The sequence below is a fragment of the Pholcus phalangioides genome, unplaced genomic scaffold (assembly GCF_987345545.1).
Source record: "Pholcus phalangioides strain wild (caught in Gottingen) unplaced genomic scaffold, Ppha-v1.0 ptg000015l_1, whole genome shotgun sequence".
Lineage (NCBI taxonomy): Eukaryota > Metazoa > Arthropoda > Arachnida > Araneae > Pholcidae > Pholcus > Pholcus phalangioides.
In genome coordinates, this window is record NW_028301608.1 from 68,781,203 (window position 1) to 68,805,744 (window position 24,542).

At 36.6% G+C, this 24,542-nt stretch overlaps 1 protein-coding gene across 4 annotated transcripts in view; it reads left to right on the forward strand.

The window, feature by feature from the left end:
- Positions 1-24,542, forward strand: part of LOC149076599 (putative arginine--tRNA ligase, mitochondrial) — a 69,522-nt gene that overhangs the window by 24,959 nt on the left and 20,021 nt on the right. For 3 of the 4 annotated variants that reach the window (XM_089244204.1, XM_089244203.1, XM_089244206.1), the window contains 4 exons: positions 2,218-2,313; positions 3,039-3,099; positions 14,240-14,313; positions 14,485-14,612. In XM_089244204.1, coding sequence (XP_089100330.1) covers positions 2,218-2,313; positions 3,039-3,099; positions 14,240-14,313; positions 14,485-14,612 — 359 coding nt within the window. The remainder of the gene's footprint in view (positions 1-2,217; positions 2,314-3,038; positions 3,100-14,239; positions 14,314-14,484; positions 14,613-24,542) is intronic. The other variant, XM_089244205.1, reaches the window with a different exon arrangement.

Here is a 24,542-nt window from a genome sequence, read left to right on the forward strand (position 1 = left end):
AAACATTTTGGCTAATAATGAACCAATATGATATTTTTCAAGGAAAAAAATTATATTTAGCAACTTTTATTTGATTTTTTGAAAAAAACCACTTGGTTAAAACCAAGGTTTAAACCATGGTTTAAACCAAACAACCCTGCAGCCAGCTGTTAAAAACATTAGTGCAAGTGAAGTTTACAAAAAATAATAAGTTCACTAAACTTCAAACCTCTATTATGCTGTTGAAGGTAGGAGCTGAGAGTGGGAAGAGGGTGAGAAATACATTTTAAAAAAATGTGGAAACTAACAGAAATTACATGAAGCTAGAAAAGCTTCAGATATGTGTTTAAAATTCTAAATCTCAAAAGCATCATATGTGACTATGGGGTCATTCAAGTATTACGGCAGCATCATTGGAAAAGGGGGTTTCCGATTTCTTGACGTTTGATGGGAGGGGGGTTTGGAAGATGCTTATGCCATAAACCACCCTTTATGAAAATATGAAATATTCTTAATGGCATCTTATTTGGTGCACCATAAACGGAAAAAAAAACTTTCGATAGTTATTGAGCACCTGAACTAACATTCTCCCAATTAATAAGTCCCCTACAGAGCCACTTAAGTGATCTCTAATTTGGAAATGTGTCTGTGCCACTTAAGTGGTCTGGAACTGTGCCATGCATCACTCAAGTGATCCATAATTATGCCACGGATCAGTTAAGTAATCTGGGAATGTTCCGCAGGTAACATGACTGATGTAGAACCGCACTGGGGACTGCTTAAGTGCTCTAAAACTGTGCCACATGTCACACAAGGGATCTCTAAATGTGCCACGGATTGTTTAAGTGTTCTGTAACTGTGTCATGGGTTACTTAAGTGATCTTTGAGGGCTACTTCAGTCATCTCAAATTCAGTGATCAGAGTTTTGCTCACTTTTGCTGATGGAGGGAGGGAGTCAAAAATGGCTAAAAATTTGCTAACGTAATACTTGAACGGCCCCTATTAACATATTTATAAATGAATGTAGCACTTTCATGTGTAAAATGATAAGTAACAGTACAAGCCTGCTAATACACTATCTACCAATAAGTATTTGGGCACCTATGCAAATGACAATATCTGCGGTCCTGAGATACATCACGCCATCCGCCGGTATATATATATAGTGTAGGAAACAACATCGGCATTAGTCGCATGCAAGATGCAGCGAAGTTCAGAGTTCTCTGATTTCGAGAAAGGTATAATTATCGGGTATCACAAAAATGACCGATCCTTAAGGGACATATCTAGCGAGCTGAAGTACCCAAAATAGACAGTGGCCTATGTGATTAAGAAGTGGAAGGTGAGCTGTGATTGTCGGAATTTGCCCCGAGTCGGAAGACCAACGAAACTGGGAGATAGAGACAGACAGGTGCTGTCCAGAGAAATTCGGAAGAGCCGCACCCAACCGATGGCCCTCATCTGCGAGGAGTTTCAACAGGCATCCGGGAGTATTGTTTCAATGAATACCATCCATAAGGAAGCACATCTGATTGGTTTTCATGGTCGTGCTGCAGCCCATAAGCCTTTGATCACAAAGTCCAACCGCATTGCTCGGTTAATGTGGTGCAAAGCACATCGAAATTGGACCGTAGATCAGTGGGGACCCTTGGTCCCCATTCATGGTAAGCTCAACGCCAATGCCTACTGCACTATTTTGGATGACAATGTGCTTCCTACGTTGTGGCAGTTTTACAGGGGTGGACCTGGATGACAATGCCAGCTGTCATACTGCGAGGTTAACCAAGGCTTGGTATGGTGCCAATGGGGTTCATCGAATGGACTGGCCTGCCCAGAGCCCAGACCTGAACCCTATCGAGAACCTCTGGGACGAGTTGGATCGCAGAATTAAGGGGTGCCCTACCCGTCCAAAATCGGTGAAGGAACTGACATGTCTTCTCCAAGCCGAGTGGAAGAAAATACCACTAGCCATCACACAAGGACTTGTGGAAAGTATGCCCCAGAGGGTTCACGCTGTAATTGCCTCTCGTAGAGGCTCTACCAACTATTGATTTTGAATAAAGTTAGTTTTTCTTTTCTATCACAGGTGTCCAAATACTTATTGGTAGATAGTGTATAAACTAATTGGGACCAAGATCTGTTCAGATTAGGGAAAACATGACAGTGGGTATCTCTTGTGTGTTAAGCCAAGTGTTGCACACTTCATAATTCAATTGATATAGCTTTTTTTTATTTCAGTGATGGCTCTATTCAAGCATCTCTGTTTCATCCAGATGAATCAGATGAAAAAGTTGTGCTTGAGAAGAGTGATGGTACATCCTTATATTTGTCAAGGTAATTATAAATAATGTAATGGACAAAAAAAAAGAACATTAAAGTAGAATATAAAATTAAAATTGTGGTTTTAATTTTAGTCAGTGTTAGTAAATTTTGTGTAGTTTTTAGTCAGTTTTTAGTAAGTTTTAGTCATTGTTAATAAGTAAGTAAGTGTTAGTAAGTTTTAATTTCAGTGGAGCTTATATCCATGGTATTAATAATAGAATTTTTTAAATTTCTTTTTAAATGTATAAAATGTAATCACTTTTTAAAAAAGGTTTGCTGTTTTAATTCTTTAACATGCATATAATTGCACCTGTTGTTTAATCATTCTATGATTGTTTAAAACGCAGTCGCTTTTAAACCATTTTATTTCAAGTAATAAAAAAAAAAAATTTCATTCTTTTTTTTTTTCTTTTCTTTTTTTTGGGTTACAAAGTGTACAAAACTTTAGTTTGATTTAAAGAAAGGTGAGAGATTTGTGGGCAATCTTACTTTGAGCTTCAAAAAAATTTTTTTACTTTCCCGCCCTCAATAATATATAATGAGAAATATAATCAATATAGTCCTCGTAGTTGCTATCACAGTCGAAATTATTTTTTCACCAGTATAGTTTTTTCCTTGTTATAAGCGGGCTCTTCTGTATTGAACCTGTACATAATGCAATACATATTTTGAAAATTTTTTTTTTAAAAGCCCTGTAACTTCAAATGCCCTGATTTTATTTTCTGATTCATATGTAGAGATTTGGTTGCTGCAATCGACAGAAAAAATAGATATTGCTTTGACTCCATGTATTATGTGGTGAGTTATATGACATTTTTTTAAAATAAATTAAGTGATCCTTGTGAAAAGATAGGTATGATCTGTCCAGGAAATTTTTTAGTATTATTAAACATCCATGCCCAAACCTGGTATTTAAACCCTGACCTGCACAATTAGAGGTTAGCTCCCTAACCACTCGACTGCCAGGCGGCAAAAAATTATCAAATAATATAAGTTTACCTTTTCTGGTTTTTTCAAGTTTCTTCTTCTCTTATTTGAAAATACACTAACTCCTTGTTACACTATGCCTCATTTTGATGTACATTTGAATATTTTATTTCTCCTCTTATTGGGCTGTCAAACTGGCACTGAAATCTGGATTAAGTCACCAGTTATTTTGTGTCTTTTTTTTGTTTCTCCAACATGCACTATATAACAAAGGATAATAACCATTAGTGATTTTCTTCCCAGGATTTCATTTAATAACATAAAATAACATAAGGACAGTGAGAGAGATGATGATGTCATTCTCCGCTCAAAAGCCAAGAGTGGCATTGTCAGTTTCTGTTACTTTTCGGATGACCAGGGTTGTAGCATGCTTTCTCAGGACAAACTTGAAAGGGTTATTATGCCAAATAAGGAAAAACTTCTGCACCCCAGCCTAGTTACGGATGACCTTTTCAAATTCTGTTTAAAAATAATCTGAATATACACAAAACTCATGAAATTAGGTTTTTAAAAATGCTATTAAAATAAATTTCTTAAAAAACATAATTTTGATTTGAATCTTAATGATTCTAAGGCCGTGATTACACTATAAAAGTTTGTTTGTAAAACTTGAAAAATGTAACCAATAGACGGATCAGTTAAGTTTGCTCGAATGTAACAGATGTGCTCATTTAATTGTTACATTTTTCAAGTTTTATAAAATAATTTTTATCAAAGTTTTACAGTGTAATACCGGCCTAACAGTATTCTTTTTACAATATTGTACATGTTTCCCAATGCCAGTATTTTCAGAATTCTCTGAAAGATATAATAGACAAATGAATTCAAAGCCCAACTTAGTGGTCATCATCTTGCTCAAGTATTTACATGTTTTTTACCTGTTAACAATTGCGATCTGTCTGTGACAGGATTGGCTTTAAAAATTTTAACTTTTACTTTCATGAAGCAAGTTCTGAGAATATTAACTTACTTTACCAAGGTGAAATATTTAAAACTGTTTTTTTTACCTCTGGAATCAGTTGGTTTCCTTTCAATTTGACAAAGGGGTTAGAGATAAATATGTATGAGAACCATTTTTGATTTTTGCCAAGCAAATTGCTTGTAAAGATGTTCTTAACAAAGCACATGTCTTTTCTTAATGAAATCCAGTAGCATGAATGGATATGAGCTGTATTACAAAAGTGAGAGTGTAGAAAATTTTATCTCATTTCATTAGTTTTCATAAGTTTTCTAAGTATGCAGTCTTGCAGGGGTGAATTTGATAAATTTTCCAAGTTTATTTATCACCATCCTATTTTCATTGAAGTCATTCCTTTCCATACACAAAGTCTTTGTGAATATTTTGTGTATAACAATATCAGGAGTCTGGAGATAGCAGTTCTTTGAGACAAAGCGGCTTGCCATAATCTGATTAAGAGGAGGGGATAGCAGTCATTTTGAAGATTCATTACTCTGAGGTTGTTTTCCACTTGTCCAAATTTGCCATTTTTAGACACTTAAAAATATTGAATAACTTGAATTGTCAGTAAGTACAAATGTCAATAACATTATTGTATATGAATATCCTTTACACAATTATGATATCTCTCTCTATTATGATATATCGATTGTATATCGATTATGTAGTTCATCCTTATTATTAGTTGCAAGCAGTGGCGTTGGAGCCGGGGGTGCTGTGGGTGCTCAAGCACCCACGATAATTTGTGGCATGCATCCGAGCACCCCCAGAATTGATTCAGAAATTAAAATTTCCGATATAAAACTAAAGACGAGCACCCACAGTTTTGAAACACTTCCGACGCACCTGGTTGCAAGTGTGTGGCAACACAATGTTTTTGTTTATGTTTGGTAGAGTAAAGATGTTCAGTAGAAAAACGGACGCAGCACGTCTCGAGTCTGTCTCATTGTCCACATATTTAGTCGTTATTTCTTGTTTACAAATCTAAATACACTACAAAATGGTGCAGTCGGTTCTCGCTCTACGTGGCATCGTATAACGAAGCCTGGTTTACAGTCTAAGCAGCGTCGTGATACGGTGATCGTCTTGGTTTCTTTTTCCTTCCTATCACTATGGCTGACTTGCAGGAGCTTCTTTGTCAGAACTTGGAGGTCCAGGCGAGAATTGTACAACTACTAGGGAGTTCCACCGCTTCAAGTTCATCGCCGCATTTAGAAAAATACGTGGAGGGAGAGGACATAGAAGATTTCGTGGACAAATTCGAAACTTTGACCACGCTGTACAGCTACTCGGAAGAGAAAAAGGTGGCTAGTTTTGTTACGTTGTTGCAGACAAGTACATTTTCGCTTCTCAAGAATTTGCTCCATCCAGAGACATATCAAACGTCACGATTTGATACGATCAAGGATCGTCTGATAGCCCATCTGAAGCCGAAACCTCTCGTGATTCCAAGTCGTCATACGTTTCTGAATAGGCGACAGAGGGAAAAGGAAAGCATCTCCAGTTACATTTCAGCACTACGGCGTCTTGCTATTCCATGTAATTACCCAGAGGCTCAGCTGAAGGTGATGCTCAGAGACGTCTTCGTTAGTGGATTATTAGGGTACGTCCATAGTGAACCGCTTCTCGCTACTCGCTTTATCGCGGCTGAAAAAAGATCGTGAAAACTCATTGGGGCGGCCATAGTGCGCCCGCCTACCTGCTTTTACCGGCTCAAACTGCTTTTACCCGCTTTAACCAGAATGAATTATTATTTCTTTTTCTCGCTTAACCGGCTCACCGCTTGCAGTTTTGAACGGATACTTTCCTCTAAGTGTTCGTTTTATAATGGAATAGTAAATCGACTGAGTTTTTGTAACGATCAATTATCGTTATTACTAATCGTTGATTAATTATGACATAATAAAAGCGAAATCGTTAATCATTAAGTAATTAAAGAAAATTACCAATTATAGTGAATCCAATTGGAGTTTTTGTGACGATTAATTATTAATACTAATCGTTAACTAGATGACATAATAAAAGCAATATCGTTGGTTAATCATTAATTAAGGTTAATTAACGATTATACTGAATCCAACGGAGTTTTGTGATGGATAATTGTTGCTAATACTAATCGTTAATTAGTTATGACATAATAAGCGAAATCGCTAATTAATTAAGGATCATTAATTATCATACTAAATCCAACTGAGTTTTTATGATGCCTAATTATTGTTAATACTAATCGTTAATTAGTTGACGTAATGAAAACGATATCGTTAATTAATCAAAATACCGTTGGATTTCGTTTTATCGTTACTAATTATCGATCATGATTTAGTTTTATCGTTAATAAACTAATTAACGATAAAACAAAATCCAACGGATTTTGCCGTTAATTAGTTAATTAACTAATTATCAGCCAGTTCAGTTTTATCGTTATTAGTTGATTAGTTAATTATCGATCATGATTTAGTTTTATCATTAATATAAACTAATTAACGATAAAACTAAATCAAACTGAATTTTGTAACGATTAATTTTCGTTTTTCTAATCGAAAATTTGTTGTGGCACTAAAAGCGAAATCGCTGATTTATCATCAATTAATTAATGTACTATAATTAGCGATTACACTAAACCCATTGCAACTTCAAGGCGAGTCCTATTAATTTCATGTACATTCGTCATTCTTTCATGTTTAATTTTATAATAAATATTTTTTGTTGTCAACAAAAACACACAATAGATCCCCACGTGATAGCTCCATGATGCCAACTGCCCATGCAGGCAGACGCTCCCGTGAGCGGTGCACTATAACCACCACCGGCTAGAATCGCGCGGGATCATCTCGCCTTCTACAACTGCCGCGGTTTAAGCAATAAAGCGGGAAGCGGTGCACTATGGACGTACCCTTAGATAAAATCATGCTTGACCGAATGTTCGAAGAAGATGATCCCGATCTGGATAAGGTTCTCAAACTCGCTTTGGCAATAGAGCAAGCACAGTCAAGTACTCAAGATATTCTTCATTCAAAGAATACTGCTTTCAAGTCCGTGAATGAACTCAAGCCATCTACGACGCAAGAGGTAAACAAGAAAGCTAAGGCCAAATTACCAAAGGCTAAAGCTCCTTCTACAATGAAAATACAATGCTACCGTTGTGGTGATGAAAATCACAAGGCTCCTTCTTGCAGGAAAAAAAATCTTCATTGTAAACTGTGTGGGAAAAAAGGTCATGTTCAACAAGTGTGCCGAAGTAAATCCAAGCTACACAAATTAGAGGATGTCTGTGAGACTTTTTCATTGAATCACATCAAAAGTGATCATCCGCTGCTCACTACAGTATTGATCGAAGGTCATCCTGTTGCAATGGAAATCGACACAGGTAGTGCAAAGGCTCTGTTGAGCTATTCTACATTTCGACAAATTTCGGACAAGCCTCTCAGCAAGACCAACGTTAAATTTCACACCTACAGTCAGAATATTATTGTTCCCATGGGAGTGTCGCTGTTGCATACGAAAATCAGCGAATGGAACTGCCTGTTTATATTGTGGAACAAGACTTTTCTTCAATACTTGGACGCGAATGGATAGGGTCTCTGTCGCTGAAGTGGGACCGCATCCACCAAGTAAAAACACAAAGTGTCAAAGCTACAAAAGAAGCTGTTTTGGATCTAGTTAATGAGTACAGAGATATTTTTGCTGAAACTTCGGGGAAAGCATCTAATTACACTGCTAAATTAGTTCTCAAAGAACATTCACAGCCAGTCTTCCAGAAGGCTCGACCTGTTCCTTATGCATTACAGCCCATGGTGGAAAAAGAATTACAGCGCCTTGAAGTGGAAGGTATTTTGCAAAAAGTAGAAACTTCTGACTTTGCTACACCAGTTGTTCCAGTCAAAAAACCAGATGGTTCACTTAGACTGTGTGCTGACTATTCTCATACAGTCAATCCTCAATTACAAGTGCCACAGTATCCTGTACCAAGAACAGAAGATCTGTTTGCCAAGTTGTCCAAAGGAAAAATTTTTGCAAAGATGGACATTCGCACTGCATATCACAGCATACCTGTTGATGAAGCTACATCAAAGCTGCTCACATTAAATACACATAAAGGTCTGTATCAACCGAAAAGATTGATTATTTGGATGATTTATTTGGAATAAATGCTGCCCCTGCTATTTGGAGTTTTACTGTGCCCACATTGAAGGACTATGTATTTTCTTTGATGACATTCTGTTAGTTGCTGAAAATGAGCATGAGTTACTCTGCAAGTTGAGAACTGTTTTCCAACGTTTACGGGAAAATGGGTTACATCTCAATATTAAGAAGTGTGATTTTTTTGCCAAAGAAGTCAACTATCTAGGATTTACTATTTCGTCAGGTGGTGTGAAGAAATCCAGTGCCAAAGTAGAAGCTATTTTGAAAATTCAAAGACCTTCTAACGTGAAAGAATTGAAATCTTTTCTCAGAATGGCTACATTTTATGTAAAGTTTTTTCCTCAACTATCTGCAATTGCTGTATTCTTACATGATCTCACAAAGAAGGATACAAAATTTAAATGGTCTCAAGCATGTGAGGGAAGCTTCAGGAAAATCAAAGAAGAAATTGCGTCGGACAAAATTCTGGTACACTATGATCCACAAAAGCCAATTGTGTTAGCTGTGGATGCAGGGCCTCGAGGACTGGGTGCCGTCATCTCGCATATGCTTCCTGATGGATCAGAATGCCCAATTTCTTTTGCATCCCGTACTTTGACTAATAGCGAAAGGAACTATAGCCAAATTGATAAGGAAGCACTAGCCATAAAATGGGGGATCGAAAAATTTCATTATTATTTGATGGGACGTAGATTCACATTGATCACAGATCACCAACCATTGATACACATATTTGGAAAAAAAATCAAAGTTACCAGGATTATGTGCTACACGCTTACTTCACTATGCTCTATTCCTGCAAAATTTTCAATTTGACATTTGTTACAGGAAATCTGAAAATAATGGAAATGCAGATTGTCTGTCACGATTTCCACTTGCTTGTGAAGAACTGTTTTCAATGGACAGTGTTTCATTGCATCACCTGGAACACATGTCAAAACTTCCTATGAGCTACAAAGAAATAGCTATCGCTTCTTCTCAAGACCCTGAATTGAGGCCGACATTGGAAAAATTACGCCAAGGTATCACTTTAGGTGCAAGAGATAGAAACTTTTCCTTACAAAGTGGGTGCATCATGAATGGACTTAGAGTCTACATACCCAAGAAATTTCAAAATTCAATCTTGGAAGAGCTACATGTGGGTCACCTGGGAATTGTGAAAATGAAAGCGTTAGCAAGATCATATGTGTACTGGCCAAAAATTGACACAGATATTGAAAGACTTTGCAGAAATTGTCCTAGCTGTGCTCAGTTCAAAGGTTCTCCACCTAAAAATGACATTCATTACTGGGAATATCCTTCAAAACCATGGGAAAGAATTCATATAGATTATGCCATGTATGGGAACAAGACGTACTTACTTATTGTGGATGCTCATTCCAAATGGCCAGAAATTTATATCGTTCCTAACATGAACTCTAAGACATTGATCAGTATTCTGGACTCTTTGTTTGCACGTTATGGAATGCCAGGTACCATAGTCTCTGACAATCAAAGTACGTTTGTGGGGGAAGAGATGCAACAGTTTCTGAAGTCATGTGGAATACAACACCTCACTTCAGCACCTTATCATGCAGCTTCAAATGGACAGGCGGAACGACATGTTTTCAACTTGAAGCAAGCATTACGATGTCTCAAAAGTAAAAACCTACCCGAACAGAAAGCTCTCAATATCTTTCTTCTAGCCTATAGAAGAGCACCTCAGGTTTCTACTGGATATAGTCCAGCGTCATTATTTTTAAAAAGGGAATTGCACACGAGATTGGACTTATCACGGCCTGACATAGTCAGAGAAGTAGAAGCAAAGACCAGAAAGAGAGAGTTACATTTCTTGATCATGTTTACGAGGTGGGACAAAAAGTGGCTGTAAGAGACTACAGATCTCCATATAAAAAGTGGGTTTTTGGTGCTGTTGTTTCCAGAGACGGGGAACTACAGTATACTATATCAGTACAAAATCAGCTATGGAGGAGACACAGTGACCAGATTCGTCCAGTTGGACCAAGCATAGCGTTAACTCCAGCTATAATACCAACACCATCACAGGAAGTAACTCCTGAACCAGTGCAAGCACCATCACTTCAAGACACTGATGTTCCATCGCCAGAGATGGAAAGTTCAACCATGACACAACCAACTGCTGTTAAAGGACATGATCCTGTGTTGAAGTCCCCAGACACACCATTAGCTGTGCGACGAACCCGAAGATATATAAAACCTCCAGAAAGGCTCAATTTGTAAAGGGGGAGGAATATGATATCTCTCTCTATTATGATATATCGATTGTATATCGATTATGTAGTTCATCCTTATTATTAGTTGCAAGTGTGTGGCAACACAATGTTTTTGTTTATGTTTGGTAGAGTAAAGATGTTCAGTAGAAAAATGGACGCAGCATGTCTTGAGTCTGTCTCATTATCCACATATTTAGTCGTTATTTCTTGTTTACAAATCTAAATACACTACAACAATAAAACCTGTCATGCATAACAACAAACCTACAGAATGCCTTCATTTGGCTGACGATTTTAACTGGTCAATTTTCGTGGCCTGGCTTATATTATGAGCATCCTGAAAAATCAAGCTAAGGCTTATTTTTTGGTTGGGCCTTATTTTGGAAAAACTATACTTTTTGTTCTATTTCACTTGAAGAAAGGTGTTTGTTACCAATTCAAGAATCCCACAAAGTTACTTTCTTTTCATTATGAGATAATGTTATTTTTGTCTCGTATTAATTTTGTTATATTTCAATTATGAAAGCCTGATGTACATGTATAAACCATAAAGTAATGCAAACATGAAAATATTTTTAATCGTTTACTTCACAGAGGCTTCAATTTATTTATACAAGTGTGTGAGTGAGAGAGAAATTATTCTGTATTATGAATAAGCAATAATATTTCTGTGGATATGCTTATCACATATTACATATCAGGTATATTTGTTAAACTAACGTCCATGGTTACATTTTCTGTTTGTGGTTTCTTGTAACATATTTTAATATATGAATCTCATATCCAAATGCTTACATAAAAAAAAGATAGTCAGAAGAATTCTAAAAATGTGTGTGTGTTTGATTCCAAGAAATTATTTTTTATCATATTTCTGCTGTTGAAAAAATCATTTAAAAGTACTTCAAAATATACATATTTTAAACACTGCACTATGCAGAAATTTTTGAACTACATTTAAATATACCAACCTCAAAATAAAATTTTTACCTGAAAGCAACACATTTGCTTCGAAAACAAACAAAAATTTCCCCCAAACAAAACCCATTTTCCCCAAAATAAAAAAACTCAACCTGGAGGAGGGTGGGGAATGAGTATCTACATGGGGAGCAAATCTGACAACCCTGGTGACAATAGCAGTGTTTGGTATATCAGAAGCAGACATATTTGATGATAACCACTTTTCAATTCTATGGTAGAGAAGATGCACTTACCATGCAGATCCATAGAGAAATCCATAATATTCCAAATGTTGTATCTGTCAAGAACCATCTCCGCATCGAGAGCTTGGTAGTTGCCTCAGCATCTCCACGAACAGTCAGATTTTTTTACCATGTGGGGGGGCATATACCCATGCTAGTCATTTTATCAAACTCGGCTTTAGCAGCTCGCAGCATGTCTGGGCCTGATCGACAGGCTCTCACATAAACCGGTACTCCTGTAAGTTTGATGTGATGCACCGTTTCATGAGTTGCTTGCACTGGACTTGATGTTTCTTCCATGAGCTCTTTATATTCCTCTAATAGATTGTGGAAAATTTCAGTCTATGCACCACAGTCATTTACTTCCTTTCAAACCCAGCACAACTCAGTAGTCCGATAGTTACGGGAATACCTCTCTTGCAACATCACAGTCGGTGCAGGAGACACCATTGTAGAAACAGTTGTTCCAGTTGTAGATTGTTCACCCCCATTGTAGACCAAAACTGTTTCTCCTAAATCCAACATGAGTTGGAATCTTTTGAGAAAATTGGTGGCAATTATCAATCGAGACACATCAACAATGGTAAAGACCCATGGAAACATTTTCCTTAATCTGAGACTTTATCATTGTCTTCAGTATGTTTTTATTGTAGAGCCGTTTACCACAGTAAGCGTGAGTAGTGACTGGTTTCTTTCTATCATTGGCAGAAGAAGGTATAATGGAAATGTCAGCATCAGTGTCAATGAGAAATAAAGCTTGCTTGAAGGGTCTGCGATGAAAGGGATGGCTGCTGGATGAACCGACTCCCTCGTCGCCATCAGTTGTCAGTTTGGCCGTTTCCCGTATAGTATGGTTGCACACACACATTTATAGGCATTAATGTGGCAGTTTGGTTGCGCAGACGTTGTGGATTTCCGTGTTGTTACCAAGATCAGCATAGCACGTCAACTTGCAATGTTAATGTCTCTATTTTTGCTGTTAGTGGTTGCACATCAAGTTATGTGGGTGGTCGAGATTTGGTGAAATATTCTGCCTTTCTGCTGACGCTGATGATCTTGTCGGCCATCTCCAATAACTTTTCCAAAGTTAGAACTTGTGGAGAGGATTGCTTGAACTTGATATGGTAAGTGTTGTGTCCATGTACTTTGAAGTAATTCATCACTGGATAGATCCTGCGTTTCTTGGAGTAACACAGGAAATTGATGATTGCCCAGCTTGACTTCATACATCAAATATTGTAAGCATTGTTAATCTGGTTCAGAAAATTCAGCTTGGAGGCGTCTTTTTTAGTGTGTCATACATGTTTTCTGCCAGTGGATTCATGATGAGGCCACTTACATGCACCAAAACACTTGTATCCATGGCAGCTATGGCTGTGTGGTATTTAGTGGCATCAACAGTGATTCCACTTCCGATTGTTTGAACCATAGATGTGGTTCTTTGGTCCAACACGGAGGAACTTTAATAGCAACCCGAAACATTTCTGTTAGTTGCTCATTTGGATTGAACATAGTTGGTTACTCCGTTGGATTGAACATCGTTAGTTGTTGCAGTCACCAATTTTAGTTTCGCAAATAAACATGAAATAAACAGTGAGATATTTATTCATTCATATTTATTCAAAGAATAGTACCTTGTCGAGTGTGAAAAGAATTACAACTGATCTCTTTTTTCCTCTCTGGAAGCGTGTGTTTCTCTTAACGATTGCAGTGCCACGATATTATTGATTGACTTCAATAATATTAACAGAAACATGGAAGAAAATAAATAGAGGGAAACTGTATTCATCAGAATTGTAGCTATAATGATCGATAATTACATAACATCCATAATGTAATATCGTTTTCAATTTTTGCCAGTTTTTTTTCCATTTTCCTTTTTACCAGCAAACACCTAATCCTGGTCTGTGAAAATATTCTTAAAAAATTATATCAGTGATGCATTTATACTACCTACAAAAATAAATTCATAATTTGACTGATAGAAATTATAATCTTCCCTAAAATTTGACGTTCAAGTCGAAATGAAACAGTTGTGTAATAGAAGTCACAAAATGTATAGTTGTCCAACCATGAAATGAGGCTTGGCTACATCATGACATGCCACATATGACGATTTCACTCAATTCTTTTAAGCAAAATTATTGCGTCTCAAGAATAGCTTGTCAGCAACTAACTAGCTAGTCTAGTCTAAATTTGGCTAGTTCTTCTAGAACAGAACAGATTCCTCCAACATAATAATCTCATCTCACGGTTGGAGGACTATATAAGCAAATGTTTGTAACATTAAAATGGCGGCTAAACCAAAACCATAATATAAATGAGAGTTATATTAACCGGGTTCCACTGTATACACAAATTTTTATTGTTTGGTTCTTTTTTTTTTTTAATATTCAAATTTATTTTATTAAGCACAGGTGGATTCATCTCAGAAAAAACATTTTTCAAACCTTATGTATTTCATTAGAGAATCCGGACATTCATGGTACAAGTGAGGAAATATTTAATATTAATAAATATATAATATAATAATTTTTTTTTCCGTCTTCCAATCAATATCAGTTGATTAACATTTATAGCATTTTAATATGATTTTATCCAGCACCCCAGTTTTCTAATAGTTCTCGTTTCATCATCGTTTGTATTTTGTTGCTGTGTACAGGGATATCCATCATGTGCCTTTTGGTCGCATATTGAAATTCAGCACAAGGAAAGGTAATGTCGTCTTTCTGCATGACATCCTGAATGAAGCAAGAGATAGAACTCTGGAACGAATGAAGTCCTCGCTGAGTAAGTGTGAACTAATTACAATAGATGCATTTTCAATTCAGTTCAACATTTAGTTATTTACAATTCATCTTTTTGGTATTGTTGTTATTGTTCTAATCTTTCTATTATGAAAATTTGTTATAACACCGGTTGTTGTTGGGGGATATAGTTAACCCCTTCCCCAACTGTAGTATAACAGGGCAATTGAAATTTAATAAAAAGCATGATAGTACCAGTAAACTTTCCCTGACTTCTTATCAGTCGTAGGTCCCTTGGCTGTACTTCTACTACTGTTTCAGGGCGAAATAACTGGGTTCTAGACTCCCAAAAAAAAGAAAAGGAAACAACACTTTATTTCATTTATTATCCAATATCCTCAACGAAACCGTCATATCTCTTTGGTACAAACTTTGTAAGTATCTCTAGGATACTGTACTTCAATAAACTATTGAAGTACCCTTCAAATATCCATCCTATTTCCAACTATAATTGGTTGTACTGTATTGAAATGAAGTTGCTTTTTTTATGCGTGACTATTCAATACACAATGTATATGATATGCAGGGTTTAAGTTAGATAAAAAAATTCCTTTCGCAAAAAAACTAAAATGGAAAGAAGCTTTAACAAAATGCTACAATGCTAATGTAATGATTGATGGTTGGATGTCTACTCGTTCCATACCTCTTGTACGCATTTTTGCAAACGTGGCTACCACTTCTTTTGCAAAAAATGTGAACGTAGCTTAAACCCTGATGATATGGTAAAAGTTATAAATACGATAATTACGTAATCACTGACCAGTTTAGTTTGATAAATTTTGTTCATAGATCAAAAATTTATTACATTTAACAGAAATTATGTATAATCCCTCATCTCATATTGGTAAATATTGTTACAAAAATTGTAAAAATAGTCCTAATTCATCATTTATTATGTCATTTATCATCTGTAAATAGTCATTATCTTATGTAAAAATAAATTTAACATATTTCTCTGTAAATCTCACCAAACTGGCAACAAACTTAGCAAAGTTTGGCGACAGCTCCATCTGATGATTTGGTAATGTCATGACACCAGAAAAATTTATGGGATCTCACAAGAATGGTAGAGAACTTTCTTTATCTGAATAAAAGCACCACCAAAGTAGAACTAAGGTGCAGTTCAGTTGAATGCAAGATCTCTTGTATGTTAGAGAAGCCGCTTTCATGAAGCTTGCTGTTTTATAGCGTTTTTGCTGCTGTTATCAGTGTAAATAGTTTAGCAAATAAATTGGTGACTTCCTAAATTGAATCATTTGTGCCTTTACTAATTTCAAGGACATGGGTCAAGATATATATATATATATATTACTTAGAACAATATGTGTGATAAATTGTCAATGAATTACTCAAATTTTCCTGTTGGACATCTTGGAATATGCAAACATTTATGACTTAAAAAATGTAAAAATGTGACCTTAAAATTTAAAAGTATTACCTTATAATTTTCCCATTATTTTACATCTTTTCAGACATTGTTTCTTAGCTTTTTAAGATAAAAATTATACAAAATTAATTAATTTCCCTTCTTAATCAAAATTCTTTGACCAAATTCAAATGAAACCATGCCTGTCTTATGCACAATAACTGGTTTTTCTCAATAGTTTCTGACAAATTTTCAAATGCTCAAAAAATGCTATTATATAGTTTCTTCTAAGAGATCGTTGAAGAAACTACTTTGCACAAATATATATTTTGTTCAAATTCTGGAAAAATTAACATTTAACAATATTTGAATAAGACCTGTCGTAAACCAGACGTCTAGTTTCTGCGATCCCATTGATTATTTCACAAGCTGTGAATTGCAATGTTACTGCACATTAAATCGGTTTTGCCGTGAATTTTTAACATATTTAACAAAATTTGTTGAAATGGTATCATCTCTTTCTCCCTTTGTTTTCTTATAAACCGAGCAAAACTCTGATCTACCGTCATTGGGCAATTTACTACCGTTTTACATCCTTTCAGAAGTAAGTGAGTTGTACCGAAAGTGTTTGTGTGTATCCTCAGCTATTTAATACCTAATACACATACCTAACTGTCTTTGTGCGTAACTAATGTTGTGTGTGAAGTTAGTGCTGACATCTGTATTTTGAATTGTGAGTAAAGTTTAATGTTTGAACAGCTGTAGGCAGGGATTGTTGTACAGCTGTAGTCAGGGCTGTGGGTATGGTCCCCCGGGCACTGGACCAAGAGGAGCACCAAATTTACTTTTTTGTTGATTCGAAATTACATGCCAAAATGGGTACTTGCCCCGGGTGATAATGACAATTTTTATTTTCAGCACTGGTAGTAGGATATGTTGCAAGACTTTTGTAATGAGTGATTGACTCACATTTGTGTCTAAAGCTGAAAATGACAGAAAATGATCAGCTGAAGCCGATCTGATTCGAATCCAGGTCCTCGTAATATGAATCCCTCACGATGTGCATATGATAGCACAGCGGCTACCACCAGTGCTGAAAATATTCTCTCCAAAGCCCTAGAAAAAATTCTGTAACTTTTTAAATCTGAACTCTTGATGTTAGGGAACACCAGAATTACAGGAAGGGACACTTGAATGAATGACAATTTCAGGGATAAAGATAGGAAGAACTGAAGGAAAAACAGATTTTTACTCAAAAAACATAATGAAAAAATGCATTGTTGTAGAGCTTTGATGTTTTACAATGATGGGGGAGCGGAGAGAAAACCAAGTCTGCCCCACCTGAGAAAAATCCTGGTGTTTAGGCATAATGAAAATGCATTGGATGCAAAGATTTTGAGTGTCCGAATGAATATCTTTTGCATGTGCTTAGCCATTACCTCCTAGAGATACAGTATCTAGGAGCAGGGTACGCTGATTTAAATCATGATGAAAATCAAGATTTAAATCTATTGATTTTTAAAAAAAAATCATTGGCTTAATTTAACTCACGTTTACTGTGGCAAACGGCTCTACAATAAAAACATACTGAAGAAAATGATAAAGTCTCAGATTAAGAAAAATGTTTTCGTTTGGTCTCGCAACCAAACTGCCACAAAGGTGCAAACACTGCTGGTATTGCAGTGAATTCGGATTTAATGCCTATAAATGTGTGTGTGCAACCATACTATACGGGAAACGGCCAAACTGACAACTGATGGCGACGAGGGAGTCGGTTCATCCAGCAGCCATCCCTTTCATCGCAGACCCTTCAAGCAAGCTTTATTTCTCATTGACACTGATGCTGACATTTCCATTATACCTTCTTCTGCCAATGATAGAAAGAAACCAGTCACTACTCACGCTTACTGTGGTAAACGGCTCTACAATAAAAACATACTGAAGACAATGATAAAGTCTCAGATTAAGGAAAATGTTTCCATGGGTCTTTACCATTGTTGATGTGTCTCGATTGATAATTGCCACCAATTTTCTCAAAAGATTCCAACTCATGTTGGATTTAGGAGAAACAGTTTTGGTCTACAATGGGGGTGAACAATCTACAACTGGAACAACTGTTTCTACAATGGTGTCTCCTGCACCGACTGTGATGTTGCAAGAGAGGTATTCCCGTAACTATCGGACTACTGAGTTGTGCTGGGTTTGAAAGGAAGTAAATGACTGTGGTGCATAGACTGAAATTTTCCACAATCTATTAGAGGAATATAAAGAGCTCATGGAAGAAACATCAAGTCCAGTGCAAGCAACTCATGAAACGGTGCATCACATCAAACTTACAGGAGTACCAGTTTATGTGAGAGCCTGTCGATCAGGCCCAGACATGCTGCGAGCTGCTAAAGCCGAGTTTGATAAAATGATTAGCATGGGTATATGTCGCCCTTCAAATAGTCAGTGGTAAAGTTCCCCCCCCCCCCCCACCACATGGTTTTAAAAAAGGAGGAATTATTTTTTGTATAAAGCCTTGAATTCTATGTCCTAATTGCTAGATGTTGTACCAACATAAATATCATTGGGGGTTTCAACTTCTCATATTAAAATTTTGGGTTTGCTCATTTTTTTTACCAAAACCCATTAAAGCTGTGAAAGAATGAAAATGTGTAAACTATTAAGCAACATCATGCAAGTTAGAAACACATAAGTTTGTTTCTTTTTATTGTTTCTTGCACAATCAGTGCAAGAAACAATATTGTCAATGGAATTTGTTTTATTTAGTTGATGCTGAATGGCCCTTTGGCTATACATCCAGTAAATTGAGATACTTGCACCAGATGTGTGATACTGAGTTGCCACCTCTCATTCACCTTATGGGGGGGGGGGGGGCTCATGAATAAAAGCACTTTTCTCTATGAAAAAAAATTTATCCATCAAGTTTGTAGCGATACTATTGTATAGCAACCAATAGTCCAGCAGATGGTGTTAGTCATCCATGATTGTCGCTGTGAATGCTGCGAGTATATACTTATATATGTATATGTGTACTACGAACAGAGAGAGTTGAGACTTCTGAATGTCGGATGTGTTTGTACTCGACTGCGATGTAAATAGTAAAGTTTAACCAATAGTAATTTTAATAGTAATAAATTTATATAATAAAGTATTTCAAATCAACATGTACAATATAGTGAATCCTTACACTATATTTATGGTGACCCGTGTTTGAAAACGCACGAAGAAAATATTCTTCATGGAGTCTTCCATACTTAAAGTCTTCCATTGCTAACCGGAACGAAACACGATACCTCCATCCAAACAGATGTGAAGAAAAAAAAGAAGCAGGGGACGAGCCACCCAAGAAAAGAAGAACTTTCCCCTGACCTCTCTCTCCTCTCTCACAGAACAGCTCCTTCACCAGAAAAAAGAAAAAGAAGAAAAACCATGGAAACTACAGCTGTGAAGATCCCGGCCTATAACAGTAATGATCCCATCCTTTGGTTTCATATGGTGGAGGCGAGTTCCAAACTGGGTGTGCCGAAGGAAATTACCAATTCCTTAACCAAATATAACTACGTTGTTTCCACTCTGCCACCAGAAATTGCAGGTCCCGTTCGCGATGTCATTCTCAATCCAGACGAGGAAGATCCATTCGAACATCTGAAATCTGAACTGATAAAAAGAACAAGCGACAGTTCAACACAAGAAATCAGGAAATTACTGGCTGGTGAAGAGCTAGGTGACAGACGACCATCTGAGTTACTGCGCTCCATGAAATGCCTTGCGGAGTCACACAAAGTTCCAGATGAACTTCTAGATCCGTTGTTTGTGTAACACCTTCCTTCGCACGTACAATCCATCTTGGCTGCCGTTGTGCCACTCTCCTTGGATGAACGAGCCGAAGTAGCTGATCGTGTGATGGAAGTGAATCAGTACAATGTTGCACCGATAGCCAGTAGCATTCCCTCTGCATCCTCTCAAACGGTAAGTTCCTCGGAAAATTTTTTAATTACCGAAATTAGGAATTATCAGATCGTATTGAAGCTCTAGACCAAAGGCCTAATTTTCGATACAGAGGCAGACGTAATTTTAGGTATAGAAGTAGAAGTCACAGTCGGGAAAACAATCAGTTTTGTTTCTATCACAGAAAATTTTGCCAAAATGCCTGAAAATGTGAACAGCCGTGCACTTACAATAATTCGGGAAACGCAGAAAGCAAAGTGTAGAGGCGGCATTCACTTTGCCCACAAAATCCCATCGCCTTTTTGTAACAGATAAAAAGATGAACATACATTTTCTTATAGATACAGGATCTGACGTTTCGCTTATTCCAGCGAACTCTGCCGATCGCATGAAACCAGTGATTCACTTTACATGCGGCAAATGCATCTAACATTAATGTATATCGAGAAAAACTTCTCACAATCGATTTGAATTTACGAAGAAAATTCCAATGGCCATTTTTAGTAGCAAATGTGTCCACGCCAATAATAGGCGCAGATTTTCTTTTCAATTTCGGTCTTACTCCTGATCTAAAGTTAAGAAAAATATTTGATTCGGTAACCAATTTATCATCTATAGCAAATATTCAATCAGCATCAATTCACTCAATCAAGCTGATTACAGGCGACACTCAATATCATCAGTTACTTAAAGAATTTCCTGAGGTAACAAAACCACCACGTGCAAATGTAGAAATAAAGCATAACATATCGAAACAATCGGTCAGCCGGTGTTTGCAAAACCCCGACGACTTGCACCAGATCGTTTACGTGCCGCAAAAGATGAATTCCAGTAAATGATTAATTTAGGCCATATGCGCCCTTCAAAAAGTCCTTATGCTTCTCCGTTACATCTTGTATCAATAAAAGATTGCACAGACTGGAGACCAGTTGGTGATTATCATGCACTAAATGCGCAAACAGTGAAAGACAGGTATAGTGTGCCTAATATTATGGATTTCACTGCATGGAAAAAAAATATTTTTGCATGTTGACTTGATTAAAGCATATCATCAAATACCCATTCGTTCAGATGATATTCGTAAAACAGCCATAACTACTCCTTTTGGCCTGTACGAAAGTACAAGAATGCAATTTGGGCTATGCATGCAGCCGCAACATTTCAACGATTCATTGATGAAGTTATTCGTGGTTTGCCTTTTGCCTATGCATTTCTGGATGATATTCTGATTGCTTCAGAGTCAGAGGAGGAACATCTCAAACACCTGCGCAAACTTTTCGATAGGCTAAATCATTACGGTTTAAGTCTTAAACCATTGAAATGCATCTTCGGTGTTTCTAACATTGATTTCTTAGGCTTTAACGTTTCAGAGAACGGAATTAAACCACTTTCAGATTGCGTTAAAGTAATACAAGATTTTCCTTGTCCAGAAACCGTAACACAATTACGCAGATTTTTAGGCCTATTTAATTTCTATAGGAGATTCATGCCTAAAGCAGCGGAAATATTATCTCCATTAGTTAAATTTCTTCAAGGTCGACAAAATAAAAAGAAATCAAAACTAACAAAATCATGCAATCAAGCCAACAAACCACAGTGGAACCCTGGGGGGATTTTCATGATGCAAAACCAGCATTGGCTCAAGCCACTTTGCTACGGCATCCAAAGCCAGGTGCACAACTTTGTATCACAGTTGACGCCTCTGATAACGCTGTTGGTGGCACATTAATGCAATATGCTGACCACACATGGGTACCAATAGCATTTCTTTCTCAAAAATTATCTGACACCAAAAAGAAATGGTCAACCTATGATAGAGAATTATTTGCAATTTATACTACCATAAGAAAATTTTGTTACATGTTAGAAGGCAGAAATTTTTCAATTTTTACAGATCAAAAGCCATTAATTTTTGCTTTCAAACAAAAACTAGAAAAATGCTCTCCAAGACAATTTCGCCAACTTGATTTTATATCTCAGTTTTCAACTGATATAAGATATAAAAAGGGAACCGACAATGTTGTAGCTGATGCATTAAGTCGCATTGAGATAGATTCAGTTTCATCAGCACCAGATTTAGATTTCAGAGAATTTGCTAAAATTCAATCAACTGATCCTGAAATCCAAAATTACCTAAAAGGAAACACTTCTCTAAAATTAAAAATGATACCATTTCCTCTAGCTGATACAAATATTTATTGCGATATGTCAACAGGTATAGCTAGACCATTCGTGCCTGAATCTCAACGCGAAACAATTTTTAAGCATTTTCATAACCTTTCCCATCCAGGAGCTTCAGCCACAAGTAAACTGATATCTGCCCGATATGTATGGCCCCATATGCAGAAATCTGTTAAGCTATTAGTGTAACAGTGTATACAATGCTAAAGGTCCAAAATACAACGGCACACATGAGCACAACTAGGAACCTTTGCAACTCCAGATACACGTTTCTCACACCTGCATATCGATATCATAGGACCCCTTCCTATGTCACAAGGAATGCAATATTGTCTCACCATCATAGACAGATACAGTCGATGGCCTGAAGTTGTCCCACTGCCCAACATCAACGCCGAAACAGTGTGCAAAACACTATTTATGGGGTGGATTAGCAGATTTGGTTGTCCTTCTACTATCACTACGGACCAAGGAAGGCAATTTGAGTCAAATCTATTCAAGGAACTCAATCATTTTCTTGGCACAAATCGAATTCGCTCTACAGCTTTTCACCCAAGATCCAATGGACTGATTGAGAGATTCCACCGTCATTTAAAATCGGCAATCAAAGCTCACGAGAATCAAAACTGGACTGATACACTACCCATAGTGCTATTAGGTATCAGAACAGCAATAAAACCAGACATCGGAGCTAGTGCATCAGAACTTGTATACGGTACTTCATTACGTCTACCAGCTGATATTCTCACAGACTCTTCAAAGCCATTAACAATATATTCTCCAAATTTCGCGACGGAACTCAAAGAAAAGATGCGTAGATTAAAGCCTGTGCCTACATCAGCACATGGTAAAACAGCGATGTATGTCCATCCATCTCTGAAAGAATGCACACACGTATTCTTGCGAGTAGATACTCTGCGTCCACCACTATCGCAGCCTTACACGGAACCACACAAAGTGATCACCAGAGATGACAAGACAGTGACTATTGAACTTCCGAACCGAACAGTCAAACTGTCAATTGATCGCGTAAAACCTGCATTTGTGGAAAAGAAAAATTCAGACACAACAACAAAACATTCTGAACCTGCAATAGCAGAACAGTCTGAACAATCAGTCGTAAAAAGTACAACTCGATATAGACGAAAAGTTCATGTTCCTAAAAGATATGTTGCCACATTTGCAGTAATCAATGGCAACTATATATAATCAATCTATGTATCAATTTTTTTTTATTATGCATACAACAAAACTTTTTGTTCTATCCTTATTTTATATATATATATATATATATATATATATGTGTGTAATTCTTAGCCTTTATATATATGTATATATATATTTTTTTTTTTAGCTTCAAATAATGCAAATCATCTTTAGTAACCAATCCAAAAAAAAAAAAATTACTGTATTTCATGTTATTCTCATATGCGTATATATTTTGCAGTAATTTCATGTATCGTTCACCCTGCTCACTGGGGGGATACTCTGTAGCGATACTATTGTATAGCAACCAATAGTCCAGCAGATGGCGTTAGTCATCCATGATTATGCCCGAGTGGCATGGTGGTAAGATACTCGTCTACCATCGTGAAGATTGTTGTCTGGGTCCCGGGTTCGAACCCAAGGGAGGATATAGATAAGATATTTTCCCTAACGAACTCGAGGCGACCACCGATAGACAGCGCCTTCACTTCCAACCCATCTCACTAATGGCAGTAAATTGCAATATAGCGATATAGCCAGAGTTGGTGTTTGGTGAAGTAGTAGTCATCCATGATTGTCGCTATGAATGCTGCGAGTGTATACTTATATATGTATATGTGTACTACGAACAGAGAGAATCGAGACTTCTGAATGTCCGGATGTGTTTGTACTCAACTGCGATGTAAATAGTAAAGTTTAACCAATAGTAATTTTAATAGTAATAAATTTATATAATAAAGTATTTGAAATCAACATGTACAATATAGTGAATCCTTACACTATAAGTTAATTGGAGCTCAATGACTTTTCATGGTACATAAGCACAGATTTTGGTGTTCGTATTTTTTGCTTGTAGTTAGTTTGTAGTTTATTCATTAATGCTGAATTAAATTTGAGCAATTAGGAGGAAAAAGCAGTTAGGGGTGATATGAAAATATGCATTCTTAATGATTAACAAGATTTGTGCTGTAATTAATAAGCCATCAGTTAATTTTAAACAAAAAATCTCATTTAAATAAAAAAAAATTGCTTTTTTTTTTCATACTCTGTTTGGAGGTAATGGTGGGCATGCCTTTCAGAGTTCCCCTCAGAAACACTGCAAGAGGAGAGCAAAGAATTAGTTACTGCGTATATGAGGTTTTTTTCAAAAAAAAATCATCATAAGTTCATACTATATCAATAAAAAAAGTAACTACGGATTAAAAT